Raw genomic sequence first — 19,011 nt, 5'->3', positions numbered from 1 at the left:
AAAGAACAAGGTGAACAGGACTCTTGTCACAGAAAACTATACTGTCCTGGTTTCGGCTGGGATAGAGTTCATTTTCTTCCCAGTAGCTGGTACAGTGCTGTGTTTTGGATTTAGGATGAGAATAATGTTGATAACACGCTGATGTTTTAGTTGTTGCTAAGTAGTGCTTACACTAGTCAAGGACTTTTCAGCTTCTCGTGCCCTGCCAGCGAGAAGCTGGGAGGGGGCACAGCCAGGACAGCTGACCCAAACTGGCCAAAGGGATATTCCATACCATATGACATCATGCTCAGTATATAAACTGGGGGGAGTTGGCCAGGGGGTGGTGACCGCTGCTCGGGAACTGGCTGGGCATCGGTTGGCAGGTGGTGAGCAATTGAATTGTACATCACTTACTTTGTATATTCTATTATTATTATTATTTTATTTTCCCTTCCTTTTCTGTCCTATTAAACTCTATCTTTATCTCAACCCACGAATTTTACTTCCCCCCCCCGCCTTCTCTCCCCCATCCCACTGGGGGTGGGGGAGAGTGAAAGAAGGCTGTGTGGTGTTCAGCTGCCTGCTGGGTTAAACCACAACATCTACGCATGCGTAGAAGACTTTACCCGTGTCTTTACCCATGGCTTAAAGGCTTAGGTAAGGAGAGAGCTCAGAGCTTTTCCACAAGGAGAGTATTTCTTCAGTTCAAAGTTAAGAGAGACCGGTGATTTTGATGCTGTGTGGATTGGGTCCTTTTCTTTCTGATAACATGGGAAGGTTATTTCAGAAAGTAAATGAAAGGTCTCTTGCATGCTTTGAATAACTGCAAACAATTCTTAGCTGAAGAAGAGTCCATAAGCATCATGTGATGGGAGAAGCACAGCCAGTGGTTTAGGGAATATCCTTTAAGCAAGATGGGAGATTAGAGTACGTGTGGTATTACAAACTTAATATGCATGTCTGTGTTGTGGGTGTGCATATACTAGGTCACTCAAACTCGGACAATTCTTTTGACAATACCTTATAGCGGATCCTATAGAACAACCACAAAAAAAAGTGCTAGGACATACAAGCCCTAGCTCAGTTCCTTTTGTGTTTCATGGTCTATGTTTTATATGATGATTACACACTAAGATTCATTTTGCCTGTAGGAAGAAGGCTGTAAAACCTTATGTCTTATACTGTGGGAATTATTAAATGTCTACGTTGTTTTTCGAGACTATAATAGAGAAGTAGCCTGAAGCCAGGAAGGATTTAATGAAGGTATACATTGGAAGTGCCAGTCAAAGAATCCTAGGGTGCAGTTGCACAAGCACTTGAAGCTGGCAGTGCTGATGAGAGAAGCTTTCTTGCCATACATTCGTATGTGGTCATGTATTTCTCGATTACGCTGTCCTTTCTTTGTGCTGGTTAGAGTATTGCTGCAGTGCTGTGAACTGTTGGGGAACCGACTCAGTGGAGTCCTCTCAGCAGAAAGAACTACGTCTTAAGTTATTAGCGTGAAATTCTAGCTTAACCTAGGACAAAGAGGTGGAAACTATTTGAAGCAGTCAAAGGACGTTTTTGTTACTAGGTATAACTGTAATGATCTCTTCTGTTATTTTAAAGTCTCTCTAATTTTGTTTCATTACTACAAGACTCTGATTTTAAGTAAATGTGTTCTCTGACTTGCTGAGACTGCAGGTCTTCTCATATTGAGGATCATTTTCCTCTGGTATGCAAATACATGTTTTTTGGAGCTTGTTACTGTTTTCCTGTCATGACAAGCTGACATCAGCCCAGGATTTTTTTTTTAATTTTTTTTAGTTTTCTCCAAGCAGAGATGCAGGGAGGGCCTGCAAGGAGACAACCTTATCAGGTATCACTTCAGTACCAGGCCAGCCTTAGTGGTCCTGCATTCTGCAGTTGCCAACAATGGCAGTAGCTTCTAGGTCCTTGTTGTCATCTGACTGGCAAACAACACCTTACACTTTTATGAAAAGAAGGCTTGCTGGAATAATGATGCTGCCTGCTCAGTACTGTAAGTTTATTAGGTATCTATCACTGTTGTTAGGTTTGGATGTTCAGGTATCATTATCTTCCTGTAGGTCATCACAATCATTTGGCCACCAAAGCTGCTTTTCTTCCTTCTTCAGGGATGAAATCATCCCAGTAATTTACCAGGTGACCAGAGGTTGCCAAGTTTTTTCAAAGTTAATTGTTTTTTTATTTTCATTTGTCTTGAAGGAAGAGGATGGGCTAATGAACCCATTTTGAATCCTGTAAAGATCTTTTAGTGTTCTATGCTCCTATTACTAAAAGAACTGATGAAACATACCAGGTCCCATGGGGAAGACGTCTTTTACTTTTTTCTGGTTTGTTCATCTTTGGTGCAATTGCTGCTACTGAGTAGTGAAAAATAATTCTATTTCATCAAAAAGAACCCAAGTGGCTAAGAACATGGCAGATATCTTAATAGCTTTATAACTTCTCAGGCAAACTGTCAGCACTCCTTGTGTATTCTGTTAGTCTTTTCCCTTGGCCCCATGGAGGATACTTAATTGCTTTTACAGAGATCCGTTTGAAATCCAGAACTTCCTTTCAGATTGCCCTAAATGTTACAGAAACTGCTTCTATGGCTGAACAAATTTATACCTATCATCTGAGCTGAGGTCATCTCAGCTCCAGGCTATCTTGTCACCGCTGAGTTGCAATCTTCAGTATTAACCATAAAGGTTTTTGATGGTTCATGTCTAACTTCAGGACAGCTAATGATAAATGCTGTTGTATGTTGAAGGACTCTGAGTCTGCCTTCTGTTGCCTATGTGTTTTTACAGAGAAAGAAAATCACAGAGGAAAAAAAAAGTCATAACGAGGAAATTATAGTTTTGTTCATATATATGATTACTCAGATCTCAGTTTAAAACCCAGGCTTACATTCAGGATCAAGCTAGACAGCCAGAGTAGCTTTGGCAAAAATTCAATTATTTTAAGACCTCCACTAATTCTGGTGCCTGTTCCCCTGTGAAGATTGCACCCCTTTGTGTAACTCTGTCCAGTTATGCCAGCTGCAGAGCTGATAGCCCAGTCTCCAGAGCAACTGAGATCCCAATGTGTCAGACCTGCTGGGGTCTGGCTTAGAAGTCTCATTAAAAGGCATCCTGTTTTGTGGTCTTTGCAGCTCAGTGTTACTTTTGGCTGCAGCTAACGTCAGGCTTCGGCTCCTATTCTTTTGTACTGCCTTCTACTCCTGACTTTTATTGGCATTGTACCATCTTTTTACTTAAAAGCCTGTCTTGGGCATCCACCCTAGCATATGACTTCTTTGGTTTATGGACTTCTTTGATTCTAGACTTCAACTGACCATTGAGCATGTACTTATAGAATCATAGAATAGTTTGGGTTGGAAGGGACCTCTAAAGGCCATCTAGTCCAACCCCCCTGCCGTGGGCAGGGACATCTTCAACTAGATCAGGTTGCTCAGAGCCCCGTCCAACCTGACCTTGAATGTTTCCAGGGATGGGGCATCCACCACCTCTCTGGGCAACCTGTGCCAGTGCTTCACCACCCTCAGCGTAAAAAATTTCTTCCTTCTATCTAGTCTAAATCTACCCCCCTTTAGTTTAAAGCCATTCCCCCTTGTCCTGTCACAACAGGCCCTGCTAAAAAGTCTGCCGCCATCTTTTTTATAAGCCCCCTTTAAGTACTGATAGGCAGCAATAAGGTCTCCCCAAAGCCTTCTCTTCTCTAGGCTGAACAACCCCAACTCTCTCAGCCTTTCTTCACAGGAGAGGTGTTCCATCCCCCTGATCATTTTCGTGGCCCTCTTCTGGACCTGCTCCAACAGGTCCATGTCTTTCTTATGCTGAGGGCTCCAGAGCTGGAGGCAGTACTCCAGGTGGGGTCTCACCAGAGCAGAGTGGAGGGGCAGAATCACCTCCCTTGACCTGCTGGCCATGCTTCTTTTGATGCAGCCCAGGATACGACTGGCCTTCTGGGCTGCAAGCGCACATTGCTGGCTCATGTCTAGGTTTTCATCCACCAGTACCCGCAAGTCCTTCTTGGCAGGGCTGCTCTCAATCCCCCCTTCATCCCCCAGCCTGTATTGATACTGGGGGTTGCCCCGACCCAGGTGCAGGACCTTGCACTTGGCCTTGTTAACCACTTCTCGAGCTTGTCCAGGTCCCTCTGGATGGCATCCCGTCCCTCAGGCATGTTGACCTGACACCACTCAGCTTGGTGTCATCTGCAAACTTGCTGAGGGTGCACTCAATCCCACTGTCTATGTTACTGATGAAGATACTAAACCATACCGGTCCCAATACAGACCCCTGTGGGATGCCACTCGTCACCAATCTCCATCTGGACATTGAGCCATTGACCACTACCCTCTGGATGTGACCATCTAACCAATACCTCACCCACCGGACAGTCCACCCATCAAATCCATACCTCTCCAGTTTAGAGAGAAGGATGTTGTGGGGCACCGTGTCAAAGGCCTTACAGAGGTCCAGACAGATGACATCTGTAGCCCTTCCCGTGTCCACTGATGTAGTCACTCCATCATAGAAGGCCACTAGATTAGTCAGGCAGAACTTGCCCTTGGTGAAGCCGTGCTGGCTGTCTCGAATCACCTCCCTGTCCTCCATGTGCCTTAGCGTAGCTTCCAGGAGGATCTGTTCCATGATCTTCCCAGGCACAGACGTGAGACTGACTGGCCTGTAGTTCCCGGGTCTTCCTTTTTTCCCTTTTTAAAAATGGGGGTTATCTTTCCCCTTTTCCAGTCAGTGGGAACTTCACCGGACTGCCACGACTTCTCAAATACGATGGATAGTGGCTTAGCAACTTCATCCGCCAGTTCCTTCAGGACCCGTGGATGGATTTCATCAGGTCCCATGGACCATGTGTACCTTCAGGTGCCTTAGATGGTCTTGAACCTGATGTTCTCCCACAGTGGGCGGCTCTTCATTCTCCCAGTCCCTGCCTTTGCCTTCTGTGGCTTGGGCGGTGAGGCTCGAGCACTTGCCAGTGAAAACTGAGGCAAAAACGTCATTGAGTACCTCCGCCTTCTCCGTGTCCCAGGTAACCAGGTCTCCTGTTCCATTCTGGAGAGGGCCCACATTTTCCCTTGTCTCCCTTTCATCCCTGACGTACCTATAGAATCTTTTTTTGTTGCCCTTGATGTCCCTGGCCAGATTTAATTCTATCAGGGCTTTTGCTTTCCTAACCTGACCCCTGGCTTCTCGGACAATTTCTCTGTATTCCTCCCAGGCTACCTGTCCTTGCTTCCACCCTCTGTAGGCTTCCCTTTTGTGTTGGAGTTTGTCCAGGAGCTCCTTGTTCATCCATGCAGGCCTCCTGGCATTTTTGCCTGACTTCCTCTTTGTTGGGATGCATCGCTCCTGAGCTTGAAGGAGGTGATCCTTGACTATTACCCATCTTTCTTGGGCCCCTCTTCCCTCCAGGGCTTTGTCCCATGGCACTCTACCAAGCAGATCCCTGAAGAGGCCAAAGTCTGCTCTCCTGAAGCCCATGGTAGTGAGCTTGCTGTGCGCCCTCCTCGGTGCCCTAAGGATCTTGAACTCCACCATTTCGTGGTCGCTGCAGCCCAGGCTGCCCTTGAGCTTCACATTCCCCACCAGCCCCTCCTTGTTGGTGAGAACAAGGTCCAGCATATCACCTCTCCTCATTGGCTCCTCTACCACTTGGAGAAGGAAGTTATCATCGACGCATTCCAGGAACCTCCTGGATTGCTTATGCCCTGCCATGTTGTTCCTCCAACAGATGTCGGGGTGGCTGAAGTCCCCCATGAGGACCAGGGCTTGTGAGCATGAAGCTGCTCCTATCTGTCTATAGAGGGCCTCATCTGCTTGGTCTTCCTGGTCGGGTGGCCTATAGCAGACCCCCACCGTAATGTCACCTGTCCCTGCCTTCCCTTTAATTCTGACCCATAAGCTCTGGGTTGGCTCCTCATCCATCCCCAGGCAGAGCTCCGTGCACTCCAGCTGGTCATTGCAATAGAGGGCAACACCCCCTCCTCATCTTCCCTGCCTGTCCTTCCTAAAGAGCCTGTATCCCTCCATCCCAACACTCCAGTCATAGGAGCCATCCCACCACGTCTCCGTGATGCCAATAAGGTCGTAGCCCTGCAGGTGTGTGCACGTCTCTAACTCCTCTTGTTTATTCCCCATGCTACATGCATTTGTATAGTTTTGCTCCTTGAATCTGTCTATTCCTCAGCTGCTCTGTCCTTCTGCCCTTGGTCACAATGACTACTGCACCTGATTCTTGTTCACATCCCCAAAATCTATTAGTATCCTGAAAGTCATGGTCAGGAGAAATAAACTGTCCTCTCAGCCATTGTGGCTTCCTTTGATTTCAGCTTTTCTTCCCACATACAGATAAGTTCAGTCACTGCCATTGACTTATGTGACAGATCACACTGGACTTCTGTGATTTGAACACTGCAGCTAGAGGCCACGTTATTCTGTTTGCTGCTCTTTACTTCTACCTTATGTTTTTCAGGACCCACTTGTTTGGTCTGCTTTAGCAGAAGGTAGACTATGTAGCACCAGAAGCCATGGAACTTTTTCCCCATGAGTCAGTAGCAGGGCAGTTCTGAGTGTTGGGTTTTTTTCTCTCTCAAAGAGAAGGTGAGGACAATGATACCTCTAATACTTAAAGAAGTTCAATAGCTTCATCTTCACATCCAGGTTCAGGGTAGTGACTGTAGTCTTAGTAATTCCTTTTTTTTTTTTCAAGGGGGGGATTGGTTTATGTCTGTTGACTTCAAGATGCCTACGTCCACATAGATATCAGAGTATTTCACTAGATGTATCTTTCACAATGAGTCAGAACTATGACTAATACAAAAAATTGTTTAGATTTTTTCCACAGCAAAAGGCAATCTCACCAGTGTGTTGGGAGAGATTGCAATCCACCAGACACAGAACAGACCTTCTGTATTTTCTAGGCAGAAGGCTGAGGAAGGAACTCTCAGAGTAGCAACTCTTTTTGATCAAATTACACACTTTGCTCCCATTGATTCCTTATTATGAGTTAATTGTGTCCGGAGTATTCCTTTCACAGAACACATTCCAAATCATGCAAGTTATGACTGTACAACTGAACACTTAACTTACTGTCCCAGTGCATAACACTGTGTCATACACAAGGATGTATTTATACAGTGCTTCCTGTGATGCTCCCTCCAAGTCTTGCAATCCTGGTTACTGGCTTCATGCTCCCTGGCCATCTTCTCAGGTTGCAGGTGACTCTGTCTTTGATTTGAGATGACTGCTATTCTGGTGGTAGAACAGCCCATTCATTATTTGCAGGGGAATGGTGTTTTATCTCTCTCCTCCATTTAATTTGACCATGACAAACACTTTGCATTTAGGCTGAGGAGAAGATAATTTCTACAAACAAACAGCATAAAACCACTGGTGTACATCAGAACAGAATCTGTACGCACTAAAATGTATGCAGAGAACTTTCATTATATCTTTCAAGTAAGTCGGTGATGGGCAACACTATCATTAGAAAATATATCAACAAACAGGATAGCAGTTGGTACCTCTTCTCTGTGAAACGGTTGACAAGTGGAATTTGGGAATCAAGCTCCCCATTAAAGTGTGTGCATTTTATCTCCTGGCAGTGTCTGACTTCTCAGTGAGTGGACAGAGCATTTTTTCTCCTACAGAACCACAGGTGGGAAATCCAGCTGGATATCTTGAGGTACATCATCTGGGATTTGGAAAATCCCAAGATTTGTCTACGAAAGATACCAAAAGAAAGCCTTGATTTTTTTTCTGTTGCCTGAACTGTTCTGCACTGGAGATCTCTGTGGACACATTCCTGATTTCACTGTCAGCAGATTGCTGGATGACTTTCTCCTGATTTTCACGGTCCCAAGGCATAAGGAGGCACTGATAATTCTGCCTGCTATAGGGTAGCTGAGACAATTTTGGTTTTGGGATTCTTTCTTTTGTTTTATTTTGTTTTATTTATTATTATTTTGTTTTGCTGAGAAGGAGTCTTACCCCAACTTCCATCATTGCTAGCTCAGAAGTATCATACCAATCTCACTGTATTCTCCTGGGTTGGACGCTAAATACTGGAATGTACTACTGCCCCTTTCAGCAGAAGTTCTCATTAGCAGCAAGAGATTAAGATATTAATCTAAGCAAATCTAATCCAAAGAGAATTGGATCCCCTGCGTGACATTCTTGTTGGTCTCTCTGTCCTGCTTATCCCTCAAACCCAATAATTTTGGACTGTTTGCTGAAAGCATGAGTTCAGTCTCAGCTCTTTGTTTGGTGAGAATTTATGTAGCAGCTAGCTCCAAAAACTGGCCATAAAGTGGTATTCCACTAGGAAGATGGGAGTGATCTAAGCATTTCTGGATGATTCTGCCTATATAGTATTCTTATTGTGCTAGAGGTTTCCGTTCACATCCCTTGTCAAAAGGCTTTAACCTTTTGAGGTTAGAGGTTATATATACAAATATGTTATCTATATAAAAATATATATATATCAATATATAAAATATATATTGATATACCCAGGCCATTGGAACATGGCTGTATACCCAGGAGAAATGTATGGCCACAGCCACTTCTATATAGAGCCTGTGAAAATGTTTGCATTATGGTTCATTGTTTGACTGAATGACTCTCTTCGAAGCACACCCCACTAAAGCTCAAGCAGTGTTAGTGGCACTGCTGAGAACAGTCTTCATCTGCAAAGTAGTTACCGGGAGCTCTGACTGCATCCTCCCTGAGACGTGAGTGCTCTTAGAGATCAATCATTTGGTGTAATGTTCCTGCCGTTACTGTTTGTATAGAAAATTCCCATGACCACATCCAGTTGAATGTGCTGGAGACCACTACTTAGTCATGCAGAGTCTGAATGGATACAGGGAATGTCTGTGAAAGATACGAATTTATTTACAAGAAACTCTATTTCTTCAAAATGTGTTGCTGAATGTTCTCATCCTATTCCTTCTCAGGAGCCCTTCTGATGATGGACAGCTGAGGAGGAACTGAACTGACAGTGGATGAACTTTGACTGATATGCTTATGCATTGATCACCAAGGGGGCTGGGAGGCAGTATATGCATGTCTTCAAGCATACCATTGCTAGTTAAAGAAAAAATTAGCTAATCTTGAGTGACAGGTTGTATGCAAAAAATCTGGTAAACTTCTGTGGGAAGTGTGTTGGGAATAATGCATTTTGGCTTCCTGTTTTCAGGAGCACCAGAACTTTTACTCCAGCGACATGTCCTTGGGCTACCTGGTACTTTCTGTGAAGTATGAACAGATCGAGAAGCAGGAAAACCTACGCCTGTTGCTGAGGTAACAGCGCCTGTTGAAGTGTATGTTACTGTGCTGTGTCCCTCATCTTAGCTTGAGCATCCTCTGCATAGATATGGGTGTGAATCTCGTGTCTTTCTCCTGGAGAGGGCTGCAACAGAACCTTTGAGCCTTCTTTTCTTGCCTTCCCCTCTGAGATTCTCTCAGCAGTTTCCTTCAGGAAGCTGAAGTGGTGTTTGCAGGCACATCTTTATAGTTCCTGGTGAAAAATATCTGTTCTTCCCTCAAAAAGAAAGTTTTTCTGTTTATTCTGTTTACTTAGAGACATGTGAGTACTCTCTAGGAGAATATGGATTCCCTGATGGAGGGCAGCCTAGCCCAGGCCTGTCTTTGGACTTTGTACTTGAGCCTAAAGCTCCCTTGAAGGAGAGCTAGAACATTCCTTAGCTTCCCAGGACAGCCTACGAAGTGCCGTAACCTTTAGGGCTTCCACAGAGAGCCATTACCCAGAGAGAGCTGCTGAATGAACTAGAGGAAGAACAGAGATGGATCTTGCATAGGTGAGAGGCACGCTGCAGAAACGCTTTTTACCACACTATGGGCTGGGTGCACTTCCAGTAGGCAGTATGCTACTGGAAACAACTGACGTACAGTTGCTGCTGACAAGGACTCATCCAGGGCTGAGGGAAAATACTGGTTGCATAGGAGTCAGCTACAAGAGAATCACTGGTAGGTTTCCTCCATTGTACGCGGAGAACACTTCAGAGTGCCAGGTGGAGCAATAATCTGGGGGGAAAAAAGAGAGACCCTATTTGTGAGCTGTGCCAGGGAATATTTATCTGAGCCCAGAAACCTTCCTACATGGAAGAGACTGGTGAAGAACAAAAGGGTAGTAATTCCTCTATTAAGGTATCGTATTATATGCAGCACCTTTTGCTCAATAGCTTGTTTATAATGGTTTGAAGAGTACTCTGACAGCCCAATATTTCTTCTCCCCTAGAAAGACATCTCTCCTTTAATATATATATATATAGAGAGAGAAAGGAAGCTTTTCTCCATCAGCTTTCTGGACCAATGCTACACCAGTTTCTACCTCCTATACTTTGCATAGATATGCTTTCCTAGGTTGTCTCTAACAGACCTTTTAACAGTCTTTCAAACCCTCATTGTATGATCTTATGAATCCATTATAATACTGTGTCCATGAATTGTATTTCAACATTTAGATTTCTGTGAAAGAAATGGTGGGGGGGTGGAGGGGGCAAAATATTTTTTCAAGCAAGAAAAGAATGCAAAGGAGCAAGAGACTAAGCATCCCTGTTTTGTCTTCCTCTGTTCCCCACAACAAGTGATGAGCAATAAGAAGTGTAAATACCTCCCTTTTCCAGTGATTTTATGCACCAGGCTTAAAATTAATCGCCTGGAATTAACTGCTTTAAGGATAATCTGAAGGAATGGCTACTCTTTCTTTAAAGAACCTGTGTTGCATATGTCTCCCTTCAGCTTTTGCTCTAATGCCTTTTTTGTTTTGTGTCAGGACTCGGACTGGCACCAAACATGACCTGATCCCCATTTCCTGTCTGAATGAGTTTCCCAACGCTGTCCAGATGGCAAAGGTGAGATTTGTGCTTGCCTTTTTGCTCTTACAGCCTCATTCTTCAAGTTACTTTCACCTCTGTCCTCCCATTTCCCTCTCTTTTACTATTCCCCAATAGTACTGTCATATACTTGCCTTTTACACTTCCATTTAGCTTCTCTTCTTTCTCTTCTAATTTTACCTCAGAATTTTTGCCTGAAGGGACTCCTGTCTAGGTTCGTCCGAAACTCCGAACTAGGTTTGAAGGGGAAAGGGGATAAAACCAGGCTCACTAGAAATGAGCCTAGGGGTGGCGTGCCGATGCCGGGGGTGAAATCTATAGCCCAGCTCAAGTGCATCTACACCAATGCACGCAGCATGGGTGGCAAACAGGAGGAGCTGGAAGCCATTGTGCAGCGGGATAGATATGACTTAGTCGCCATCACAGAAACATGGTGGGGCGACTCTCATGACTGGAGTGCTGCAATGGATGGCTATAAACTCTTCAGAAGGGACAGGCGAGGAAGGAGAGGTGGTGGGGTGGCCCTGTATGTTAGGGAGTGTTTCGATTGTATAGAGCTCAATGATTGTGATGATGGTATGGTTGAGTGTTTATGGGTAAGGATGAGGGGGAAGGCCACCGAGGCAGATATCCTGCTGGGAGTCTGTTATAGACCACCCAACCAGGATGAAGAGGCGGATGAAGCGTTCTACAAGCAGCTGGCAGAAGTTTCTCAATCGCTAGCCCTTGTTCTCGTGGGGGACTTCAACTTCCCGCATGTCTGCTGGAAATACAACATGGCAGAGAGGAAGCAGTCTAGGAGGTTCCTGGAGTGTGTGGAAGACAACTTCCTGGCACAGCTGGTAAGTGAGCCTGCCAGGGGAGGTGCCTCGCTCGATCTGCTGTTTACAAACAGAGAAGGACTGGTGGGAGATGTGGTGGTTGGAGGCCGTCTTGGGCTTAGCGACCATGAAATGGTAGAATTCTCCATTCTTGGTGAAGTAAGGAGGGGGGCCAGCAAAACCGCAACCATGGACTTCCGGAGGGCGGACTTTGGCCTGTTCAGGGCACTGGTTGAGAGAGTCCCTTGGGAGACAGTCCTGAAGGGCAAAGGGGTCCAGGAAGGCTGGACGATCTTCAAGAAGGAAGTCTTAAAGGCGCAGGAGCAGGCTGTCCCTGTACGCCGTAAGAAGAACGGGTGGGGAAGACGACCGGCCTGGCTGAACGGGGAGCTCTTGCTGGGACTCAGGAAAAAAAGGAGAGTTTACCTCTTGTGGAAGAAGGGGCAGGCAACTCAAGAAGAGTACAGGGATCTCGTTAGGTCGTGCAGAGAAGAAATGAGAAAGGCAAAAGCCCAGCTAGAACGCAATCTGGCTGCTGTCGTTAAAGACAACAAAAAAAGCTTTTACAAATATATTAATGACAAGAAGAGAGCCAAGGAGAATCTCCATCCCTTATTGGATGCGGGGGGGAACATTGTCACTGAGGATGAGGAAAAGGCTGAGGTACTCAATGCCTTCTTTGCCTCAGTCTTTAACAGGCAGACCAGTTATCCTCAGGGTACTTGGCCCCCCGAGCTGGAAGACAGGGACGGCGAGCAGGATGAACCCCCCATACTCCAAGAGGAAGCAGTCAGTGACCTGCTACGCCACCTGGATGCTCACAAGTCTATGGGGCTGGATGGGATCCACCCAAGGGTGCTGAGGGAGCTGGCGGAGGTGCTCGCCAAGCTGCTCTCCATCATTTATCAGCAGTCCTGGTTGACGGGGGAGGTCCCGGATGACTGGAGGCTTGCCAATGTGACGCCCATCTACAAGAAGGGCCGGAAGGAGGATCCGGGGAACTACAGGCCTGTCAGCCTGACCTTGGTGCCGGGGAAGATTATGGAGCAGTTCATCTTGAGGGCACTCACAAGGCATGTGTGGGACAACCAGGGGATCAGGCCCAGCCAGCACGGATTTGTGAGAGGCAGGTCCTGCTTGACCAACCTGATCTCCTTCTATAACCAGGTGACCCGCCTAGTGGATGAGGGAAAGGCTGTGGACGTGGTCTACCTGGACTTCAGGAAGGCCTTTGACACCGTCCCCCACAGCATTCTCCTAGAGAAGCTGGTGGCTCACAGCTTAGACAGGTGTACTCTGCGCTGGGTCAAAAACTGGCTGGACGGCCGGGCCCAGAGAGCTGTGGTGAATGGAGTTCAATCCAGTTGGCGGCCGGTCACGAGCGGTGTTCCCCAGGGCTCAGTTTTGGGGCCGGTCTTGTTCAATATCTTTATCGATGATCTGGATGAAGGGATGGAGTGCACCCTCAGTAAGTTTGCAGACGACACCAAGTTGGGCGGGAGTGTTGATCTGCTCGAGGGTAGGAAGGCTCTGCAGAGGGACCTGGACAGGCTGGATCGATGGGCCCAGGCCAACTGTATGAGATTCAACGAGGTCAAGTGCTGGGTCCTGTACTTCAGCCACAACCACCCCATGCAGCGCTACAGGCTTGGGGAAGAGTGGCTGGAAAGCTGCCTGGCAGAAAAGGACCTGGGGGTGTTGGTCGACAGCCGGCTGAGCATGAGCCGGCAGTGTGCCCAGGCGGCCAAGAAGGCCAATGGCATCCTGGCCTGTATCAGCAATAGTGTGGCCAGCAGGAGTAGGGAAGTGATCGTGCCCCTGTACTCGGCCCTGGTGAGGCCGCACCTCGAATACTGTGTTCAGTTTTGGGCCCCTCACTACAAGAAGGACGTTGAGGTGCTGGAGCGTGTCCAGAGAAGGGCAACGAGGCTGGTGAAGGGTCTGGAGCACAAGTCGTATGAGGAGCGGCTGAGGGAACTGGGGTTGTTTAGCCTGGAGAAAAGGAGGCTGAGGGGAGACCTCATTGCTCTCTACAACTACCTGAAAGGAGGTTGTAGCGAGGTGGGTGTTGGTCTCTTCTCCCAAGTAACTAGCGATAGGACGAGAGGAAATGGCCTCAAGTTGCGGCAGGGGAGGTTTAGATTGGATGTGAGGAAAAATTTCTTTACTGAAAGAGTGGTGAAACATTGGAACAGGCTGCCCAGGGAAGTGGTGGAGTCCCCATCCCTGGAGGTATTTAAAAGACGAGTAGATGAGGCACTTAGGGACATGGTTTAGTGGGTGGTGGTGTTAGGTCGACGGTTGGACTCGATGATCTTAGAGGTCTTTTCCAACCTCAATGATTCTATGATTCTATGATTCTGTCAGATAATTAGAAACAGTGCCTATGCTCTCATGCCCGCACATAGCTAGGGCAAATGATAATCACACTTCTGTTTCCCTCTCTTTCACTCGACAGCTACTGTGTGAGGATGTGAATGTTGAACGCTTCTTTCCTGTCCTCTACCCCAAGGTATAATGTTCTGATATGTCTGTATGTCCCTTTTCCACCAAGGTCTGGCTAGTGACGTCCAACTGATAATTTGTATTTTCATTACCTCAGGCTTCGCAGCTTATTGTTGCATTTGATGAACATGTCATAAGCAATAACTTCAAATTTGGGGTCATCTACCAGAAACCTGGACAGGTAAGCTTTCTCAGATCCCACGATACTTGAAGCAAAACACAAAGAGTCAGTTCTCTTAGCTTAAATGTAATAACAAGGTCTGTACTATCCTGTGAAAAAATACAGATGCTGTAAAGGGAAAGGATAGAAGCGTGCCTTATGTCGGTTGATTTGTTTGTGCAGGTCCTCAAAGCTGGTTGAACTGTGTATAGAAATTACTGCCTGTTCTTTGTACTGCTTGTGCTCCTTATGACTTCTCCTTTCCTTTTGAAGACGACTGAAGAAGAAGTCTTCAGTAACACAGAAGAGAGTCTCGGTTTCCTAGAGTTCCTGGAATTCCTTGGTGACAAGATTCAGCTGCAGGATTTCCGTGGGTGCGTACCCAGCACTGTTGGAAAGCCAGATTGAGTTAAGGAACACTGCGTGTTCAGAGGCTGCGACTCTGTTAGAGCCCTGCTTTCAGAAAAGTGCTCTGTCCTCTGAATCCCAGTGCAGGTGGAGAAGCCCAGAATGCTTTTGTCAACTGTCCTGTCTGGGAACCAGTTGGAGCTTAGGTCTCTGCTGGTATTTTCATTTAAAGGTCTCCTGGTATCTCAATCTGACCCACAATATCAGTAAAGAATAATTTTATTTGACTGTGAATGTAAGTTTGTTTCAAAATGGTAGGGGTCAGTAGTGTTTTAGTCTCTTTCTGTGGGGTAGCCTGTCCTTTCTGTAGTTCTAGAATATGGATTGTGTTTCGCAGAAGAAAGCCAAAGAAAGTAGCTCCTTTGAGGAATCCCTGGTTTAGCTTCATAGCTTTTAGCAAGCAAGCATGTTCATCAGCAGAAACATTGTGCAACTTCAGTCAGTGCATTTGTTTTGGGAAGATTTGGTGCCCCACTGTCACCGATTTCTTAAAATCACCTTTGATAATATTGATGTACCAAGCTACTGTTACTGATATCTTCTTTCTTCTCTCCACTTTCTCATCTCTGTCCTGCCTGACCTATGGCATGTTATGAATTTGCTCAGGTTCCGGGGAGGCTTGGATGTCACTAGAGGTCAAACAGGCACTGAGTCGGTCTATACAAATTTCCGGGGCAAGGAGATCATGTTTCATGTGTCTACAAAGCTGCCCTTCACAGAGGGCGATTCCCAGCAGGTATTGGATGGAGATCTAAGGAATTCAACAGTGTGGCTAAGAGGGGAGGAGTATTTGATGAGGGGCTAGTTAGAGGGGAGAGTGCCTAACTGTGTGATGTTGGGAATTATGGCTGGAGTAAAGGTAAAAGTAGTGATGAGGGGTTTGGTTGAACAGGTGGGTTGGAGATGCTAGGCAGATGGGTGTTTGAGGCCCCATCATACTGTTCTACTCCTTTTCACCTGCCTTCTCGCGTTACTATTTTTTTCCTCTCCAGCTTCAGCGGAAGCGTCACATTGGGAATGACATTGTAGCCATCATCTTCCAGGATGAAAGCACGCCTTTTGTCCCTGATATGATTGCTTCTAATTTCCTACATGCTTATGTGGTAGTTCAGCTCTCTCCTGGCACCACTGGGGACACGCTCTACAAGGTAAACAGAGCCAATAGATTCCCCTGTACTGATTTACTGATACTGATCCTTGAAGTGGAAACCTGTTCTTGGGCCTTTGGGAGAGATACAGGTTCAGCCAGCTGTCATCTGAACAGCTTTGCTTGCTCTGTTAGTAAACTTGATCAACGTTTTCAGTGAAAAGCAATAATTAGATCTATTACCAGTAAACCTAGAAATCCAGTAGCTGCTACCAGCTCTCCTTCCCCTTCACCCACTCTTTGATCTCTGACCAGGAGTCTCCTTCCTGCTATGTTGTTCTCCATTCTACAGGTTTGCAGAGGTTCTCTCTGTTTGGTGTGATTGCTACTATTTAGCAATCTGTATTCATGTTTGTTGAGTATTCATATTTCATAAATATATTGATAAGCTGGACGGGGCTAGGAGGTGAGGCTGAGAATGATTAAAGTTCTGGAACACAAGTATTTTACTGAAAGGAGTCCAGAACTGCTTACTGCCTCTACTTAGCAAATAGAAGGTTAATGAATAACTTGATCAATTTGTTAAGTATCGACACATGAAACTAGAATGTACTTGTATGTTTTTCAAAGTAGCTGATGAATTTCTGAAGCTTAAAGTTTGGGAATTGAAGCAGGACAAATTCAGATAAAAAATTTTTGTTTACATCAAAGAGCGTGAGGAGGAATTGGTGCCATTTTGGGGGATTTCTTGCTTGCATTATATGGGTCAGGTAAAACTCGTTCACCTGACTGACAGCCATGTCTGCATTGCTCATGCTGCAGAGCACAGTGCTGAGAGTTTGCACTGCCTGAGACTGCAGGTCAGATACAGCTGGTTGGCCTAATCTATGGAATCTGAACCAGCTACATCTGCTTTGGGGGATCCCAGAACTGATGCCCATCTGGCAGGGAAGTGCTACCTGTTAGGGCCCTCCAGTTGAAAGAAGCCCTGCTAGAACATGGATTCCCTATCTGCAGCCTTTGGACACAGCTCTTTCTCTGTCACGTGACTCTGTATGGATGTCTGTATAACTTTATGTTCAACTTTCAGTCATGCTGAGAGAGCAGAAAATATACAGAAGCTTGCATTCTGTGATGGATTTTCCATTGTATAAGCATTTTAATCAAAGTGCTATGTCTTGTATTATGTAGGAATTCTGATTTGGTATGATGAGTTCTTATGCCTTGGAGGTCTACAAGAACACCAAGAATATCAAAATTAGGACAGGATCTCCACCTCCTCTCCCACCAAAGAGCGTGCTGGGGGTGGAACAACCACCTTCCGTTGTTCCCTATGCTATGGGCAGCCAGGTCTGTAGTGACGCGATAGCCTCATGTTGATCAGGGGCGTGGGGTTCCAGTTCTCCTCTCACTCTCTGTTTTGTAGGACACAGAAGTTCACAGATTTTTTTAATGACAAGAGAAAGAGCTGGGAGAGCTTGCCATTTGTCTTGTCTCTTCCTACTATTGTTTTTGACTTTGCCTGTCTACAATGGCATTGTTTTTGTCAGTGTAATAGGGTTGCCTGTATCATTTCATGAAGAAGAAATAGTCCTAGTCAGGACCCTAGAGCCAATGCAGAGTTTTCTGTAAAGGCTTTTCCAAAGGGGTTTTAACTCATTCTGCCTTGAGAGCATTCTAGTACCTAAGAGACTGCAGTTTGGGAAGATTTTTTTCCACGCATTATTCTATTTACTTAAGCTTTAGTGCCTAGTGGTTAAATTGGAATATTAATGGCATTTATTTCTTTGAATCAATTTTTGCAATCAGAAAATTAAAAATGCAAAGCAGGATTTTAACTGATAGATATCTATTGGGAGGGAGAGGGAGGCCTTGTAGTTAGGGGGGCTAGCCTACAATGTGAGAAATCTGAATTAAATCGAGGGTCCCTTTCCTTCTTCCTCTCATTAAACTCATGCCTCTCATTGGCTCTGTGACATTTACACTGGAGTGTTATTTTGAGGCAGTTGCTGTTAAGTTGTTCTGACATTGTTCCCTGTTGTATGAAATGGCAAATAATGGTATTGTTCCATCTCAAACATGACGGAAGAAAAAAACTATGAAATATTCTTAAGTGCTGTATGTATCTGATAAGATAGCTGCATATAATTATAGGTTAAGTGCTGTGAAGAGCCAAGTGACAGTATGTAAAAACTGGACTGCATTACAGTTACTTTTTTTGGCATTGGTATGTCAGGTAGGAGCATGTTAAAAAAAAAAAAAAGCATGGATTTCCTTATCTCTTACTGGGAAAGTGCTTCTGTATGCTTACCACATGTGACTCAGAGAGGCAGTGTCACTGAGATACACTACACACTGAGGGGAGTATCTCCAATGAGGATTGTCTGTCAAAAAAAAATAGGTCAGTACAACCATATTGACAAAAGTTCTTCCAGTGGAGGTAAATCTTGCAGGCTGAATAGAAGCATCTTATTTTTTTGTTCTAAACACACTGGTTATTATTAAAAATATTTACTTAAAATATTTTTTAAAAAAGCAATTGGTTCAATTGTTTTTTTGTTGCTCTTACTGTGTGCACATCTAGCTGACTGAATTTCTGGGAGATAAATCAGCATGTCCATTCACTGAGTACAGAAACAGATGGATGCATATTAGATCTCTTTTGGATATGTAAATGCTTCAGGAGGGATCAGATGTACCATAGTAGTTTGAAGGCTTTGATAGTCTCACTTATGATACTTATTTTTTTTTCCCCTTATATTGTTTCAGGTTTCAGTCACAGCCCGAGATGATGTCCCCTTCTTTGGACCCCCTCTGCCAAATCCAGCCGTATTTAGAAAGGTTTGTTTCTCTGGTCCGGTGTTAGATGGCAGGGGGATATTGTGTGAGCTGGCACAGGCAGGACGCAGGAACAACCACAAAACCACGGATGAAATGCAGAGTAAATTTATTTTCATTACCTCGCCGACCGGGGGATCCCCGAAGCAGCACCCGGGCAGAGGCACACAAGCGGGGACGCAGGCACCGCGGAGCTCAGTCCTTGCTAGAGGATCACTGAACCTGCTGTTTTCGCCTGTATTTCAGGGATTCGCGCAGGCGCAGTTTACCACTGTGCTTTGATCTTTCCCACAGCAGGGCAGGAATCTCAAGCGTGTTT

At 45.5% G+C, this 19,011-nt stretch overlaps 1 protein-coding gene across 23 annotated transcripts in view; it reads left to right on the top strand.

Annotated features, from left to right (window-relative positions):
* Nucleotides 1–19,011, top strand: part of LOC143164195 (rap1 GTPase-activating protein 1-like) — a 56,042-nt gene that overhangs the window by 17,347 nt on the left and 19,684 nt on the right. For all 23 annotated transcript variants that reach the window (XM_076346525.1, XM_076346515.1, XM_076346660.1 and 20 more), the window contains 8 exons: nucleotides 9,214–9,317; nucleotides 10,813–10,891; nucleotides 14,153–14,206; nucleotides 14,297–14,380; nucleotides 14,633–14,733; nucleotides 15,374–15,503; nucleotides 15,760–15,915; nucleotides 18,624–18,695. In XM_076346525.1, coding sequence (XP_076202640.1) covers nucleotides 9,214–9,317; nucleotides 10,813–10,891; nucleotides 14,153–14,206; nucleotides 14,297–14,380; nucleotides 14,633–14,733; nucleotides 15,374–15,503; nucleotides 15,760–15,915; nucleotides 18,624–18,695 — 780 coding nt within the window. The remainder of the gene's footprint in view (nucleotides 1–9,213; nucleotides 9,318–10,812; nucleotides 10,892–14,152; nucleotides 14,207–14,296; nucleotides 14,381–14,632; nucleotides 14,734–15,373; nucleotides 15,504–15,759; nucleotides 15,916–18,623; nucleotides 18,696–19,011) is intronic.

Source organism: Aptenodytes patagonicus, chromosome 1, assembly GCF_965638725.1.
Source record: "Aptenodytes patagonicus chromosome 1, bAptPat1.pri.cur, whole genome shotgun sequence".
In the NCBI taxonomy this organism is placed as follows: domain Eukaryota; kingdom Metazoa; phylum Chordata; class Aves; order Sphenisciformes; family Spheniscidae; genus Aptenodytes; species Aptenodytes patagonicus.
The sequence above is the reverse complement of the archived record's forward strand: the minus strand, read 5'-3'. Positions and strand labels throughout refer to the sequence as shown.